The 4,032-nt window shown below is 47.3% G+C and overlaps 1 protein-coding gene across 1 annotated transcript in view; it reads right to left on the bottom strand.

The window, feature by feature from the left end:
- Positions 1-583: 583 nt before the first annotated feature.
- Positions 584-4,032, bottom strand: part of LOC111659197 (pre-mRNA 3' end processing protein WDR33-like) — a 19,480-nt gene continuing 16,031 nt past the window's right edge. Inside the window, exons 10-14 of the mRNA XM_087175561.1 lie at positions 2,135-2,257; positions 1,962-2,056; positions 1,791-1,877; positions 998-1,137; positions 584-806 (exon numbers count right to left, since the gene is read on the bottom strand). Coding sequence (XP_087031687.1) covers positions 603-806; positions 998-1,137; positions 1,791-1,877; positions 1,962-2,056; positions 2,135-2,257 — 649 coding nt within the window. The 3' untranslated portion in view covers positions 584-602. The remainder of the gene's footprint in view (positions 807-997; positions 1,138-1,790; positions 1,878-1,961; positions 2,057-2,134; positions 2,258-4,032) is intronic.

Here is a 4,032-nt window from a genome sequence, read left to right on the forward strand (position 1 = left end):
GACTCTACTGAGACTCTACTGACACTCTACTGAGACTCAACTGACACTCTACTGAGACTCAACTCAACTGACACTCTACTGAGACTGAGACTCTACTGAGACTCTACTGAGACTCTACTGAGACTCTACTGAGACTGAGACTCTACTGACACTCTACTGAGACTCTACTGAGACTGAAACTCTACTGACACTCTACTGAGACTCTACTGAGACTGAGACTCTACTGACACTCTACTGAGACTTTACTGAGACTGACACTCTACTGAGACTGAGACTCTACTGACACTGAGACTCTACTGAGACTGAGACTCTACTGAGACTCTACTGAGACTGAGACTCTACTGAGACTCTACTGAGACTGAGACTCTACTGAGACTGAGACTCTACTGAGACTGAGACTCTACTGAGACTCTACTGAGACTCTACTGACACTGACATTCTACTGAGACTGAGACTCTACTGAGACTCTACTGAGACTGAGACTCTACTGACACTCTACTGAGACTTTACTGAGACTGAGACTCTACTGAGACTGAGACTCTACTGAGACTGAGACTCTACTGAGACTGAGACTCTACTGACACTGAGACTCTACTGAGACTCTACTGAGATTCTACTGAGACCCTCCTCCAGTCAGAGGAGCCTCTCACCTCCAGCAGCATGGGGTTGGTGTACTGCAGAGCTGCCATCTCCTGCTCGATCTCCGCCTGAGTCTTCTTCTTCACGTCCGCTTTCTGCTCCACCTTCCGGTCTTTGGCCAGGTCTCCTGAGGGAGGCATCATGGGGACCTTGTTCTCCGCCCACGCCTGCACACAGGTGGAGGAGATCACAGTCAACAACACACGACTACAGCCTGACCAGGTTGTTGTTCAACAGACTGCAGTCATGTTGAAAACAGTCGTGAGCTTCGTGGGATCATCAGTGTATCCGGGTGCTGATCGGGTGTTAATCAGGTGTTGATCAGGTGATGATCAGGTGATTTGCTGCAGGTGTTTACCTGTTGGAACTGCGCTGGAATCGGTTTGGCGTACGGTACTTTCTTCTGAGGGACCTTCTTGGCGTCTTTCCCCATGACCTCGTCCATGCCCCAGTCCAGACCAGGGATGGACATCTCCACCTCAGGAGCCACCTCTTTACCTGGAGACCAGTTACACACCTGAGTTACACCTGACACTCTGTGAGACCTTCAAAGACCTAAAGCTCTGACAGACACTTTCCGCTTCCATTGAGTCGGTCCCAGAAACACTGTTATAAATATTATACTGATCTATACTGATAATATTATATTATCAGTATAATAACTGAACATGAGCAGGAATAAACTGTAACATCAGGTCAAATATAAAACCTGGAGAATAAAGTCGTAATATTATAAAACTGTAAAGTAAATAGACATTAAATTTTAGTGCTGTGATACTGAGACGATTTGACTTTATTCTCATTAAATTTCAGCTTTTTCCTCAAAATATTATTGTTATTATTAATTATTATTATTAGTAGTAGTAGCAGTACTACTACTACTACTAATAATAATAATAATAGTATTAGTATTATTATAAATATTATGTCTTTATTGTTGAATAATTTTTTCCAGTGGTTTTAAACTCAGTTGTAATTTTAACATTAAAACTAAAGACAAACATTCTCACTTCCAGGACTCAGAGTTCACAGTCTGTCAGAAACATTTCGTTCTCTCTGTTTGTTCCTGTTGTTTTCATGTGAGTCTGGAAACCTGGGATCTGTCCCAGGATGTTCCAGGACTCTCCAGGACTCTCCAGGACCAGACTTACTGCTCTGCTCCTGCTCCATGGCGGCCTTCAGCTGCTCGGGGATCCCCATGCCGGGGATGGAGGCCACGCTGTTCGGCTCCAGGTCATCTGAAACACAAACGCACAACCATCAGCTGAGAGTCAATGAAGTCACAAACGTCTGTGTTCTGATGTTTGTCCTCTATCGCTCACCGTACTCCACGCCGTCCTCCGACATCCCCGGCAGCAGGTTCAGGTTGTAGCGGTCTCTCATCTTGTCGCCGGGTCGGTTCCTCGTCCAGAACTTACTGAAAATAAAAAGCAGAGGAGATAAAGAAACCGCGGCAGGCCACGCCTCCAGGACGTTTCCCGTGTGACGCTCGTACCTGGTGTGGTCGTTGGAGCCCGAGCACAGGATGTGACCCAGCGGGTGCCAGGCCAGACTCCAGATCATCCCCTCATGGGCCATCTCCATCCCTCCAACCTCCTTCTCCACCCTGACAAAACACCTGAACCAGTTAATCCAGACAAACCAGTACACATCACAACAGACCAGCAGAGACCCGCAGAGACCCGCAGAGACCAGCAGAGACCCGCAGAGACCAGCAGAGACCAGCAGAGACCAGCAGAGACCCGCAGAGACCAGCAGAGACCCGCAGAGACCCGCAGAGACCAGCAGAGACCAGCAGAGACCAGCAGAGACCAGCGACCTGAGACCTGGTCTGAGGTGGAAAAGTGTTTCTCTCCTGGAGGTTCAGACTGAGTGAAATGATCTTTAGTCTCAGAGTGAGGGAAGGAGCTTCTCTGCTTCCTCTCTCATCTCCTTTAGGAAACACTGGAGCTTCCTTTACCAAAGGAAAGGAGACATGCCGTCCCACAATGCCTTGCTGCAGCAACATTTAAAACCACAGCAGAGCCACATACATGTAGAAACATCAGAGCAGCTGTTTCTGTCTGATGGACTGAAGCTCAGATCCATAAATATAGATTCATTCTCTTTCATCGGTCAGGAATCGTCATGAAGAACGAGCTGATGAATCATCATCATCATCACAACTAAATTCTATAGTCTATACATTCATGTTGTTGCACGGAATCCTCCCATTGTGGAAAGACATAAACAGGAATTTGCTCTATGAACGGGAAACTATAAACTCCTGTCTGAATATCATTTATTCTGATCTCTTGCTCAGTTCATCTTTTCTTATTTCAACATTTCATCCTGTTTGTTTTTGTTGTTGAAGGAGGATTGATCCTCCGGGTGTTAGAAATAAAGTCAGTTCAAATAAAAAAAACTTAGTGTAAATGCAGTCATTGACCGTCGTCTTTACCTCAGGATGTTTACCATTGAGGTCGAGGAGATGAGGTCAGAGAGGAGGTCATTCTGACTTTAACACCTCAGCCCTGATGTCATCACCTGTCATCACAGGAGTGGATGATGCCGTCCTTTACATGCTCCACCATTCTTACTTGGATGAGCCAGGTAGTTACATGAGGATTATGTTCTTTGATTTCTCAAGTGCATTTAACACCATCCAACCCCCCACTCTTAAAGACAAGCTGGAAGGGATGGGGGCGGATCCCTGCTTCACCTCCTGGATTGTGGATTACCTGACAAGACGACCACAGTACGTCAAGCTGGGTGACTGTCTCAGGGACAGTGATGAGCAGCACTGGGGCTCCACAGGGAACTGTTCTGGCTCTGTTCCTGTTCACCCAGTTTACGGCCGACTTTAAATACAACTCTGAATCCTGCCACATCCAGAAATAATCAGATGACACAGCTAATGTGGCGAGGAAGAGGAGTACAGGGATCTGATGATGGTCCTCAGTGAATGGAGCGACAAGAACTGCCTCCTTCTGAACACCTCCAAGACCAAGGAGATGGTCATGGACTTTCGGAGGTCTAGGCCCTTCAGCCAGTCAGCATTCAAGGGAAGGACATTGAGGTGGTGCACACTTATAAATACCTAGGTGTGCACCTGGACAGTAAACTGGACTGGTCCCTGAACACAGATGCCATCTACCGGAAGGGGCAGAGCCGGCTCTTTTTCGTCATGAAGTGCTACTCTTTCATGCTGCAGTCTGCTGGGGCAGCAGCATGTCCGAGATGAACTCAAAGAGACTGGACAAGCTGGTCAAAGAGGCTGGGTCTGTGCTGCAGGAGTCTCGACTCACTCAGCACTGTTGTGGAGAGACGCATGTAATGTAAGATGGAGGCCATCTTGGAAAATACCAACATCCTCTCCACAACATTCTGGCAGGACAGAGAAGCAGCTGCAGC

The sequence above is a fragment of the Seriola lalandi genome, unplaced genomic scaffold (assembly GCF_002814215.2).
Source record: "Seriola lalandi dorsalis isolate HSWRI2012SDOR001 ecotype SW California unplaced genomic scaffold, Sedor1 jcf7180002054475, whole genome shotgun sequence".
NCBI classification, from domain to species: Eukaryota; Metazoa; Chordata; class Actinopteri; order Carangiformes; family Carangidae; genus Seriola; species Seriola lalandi.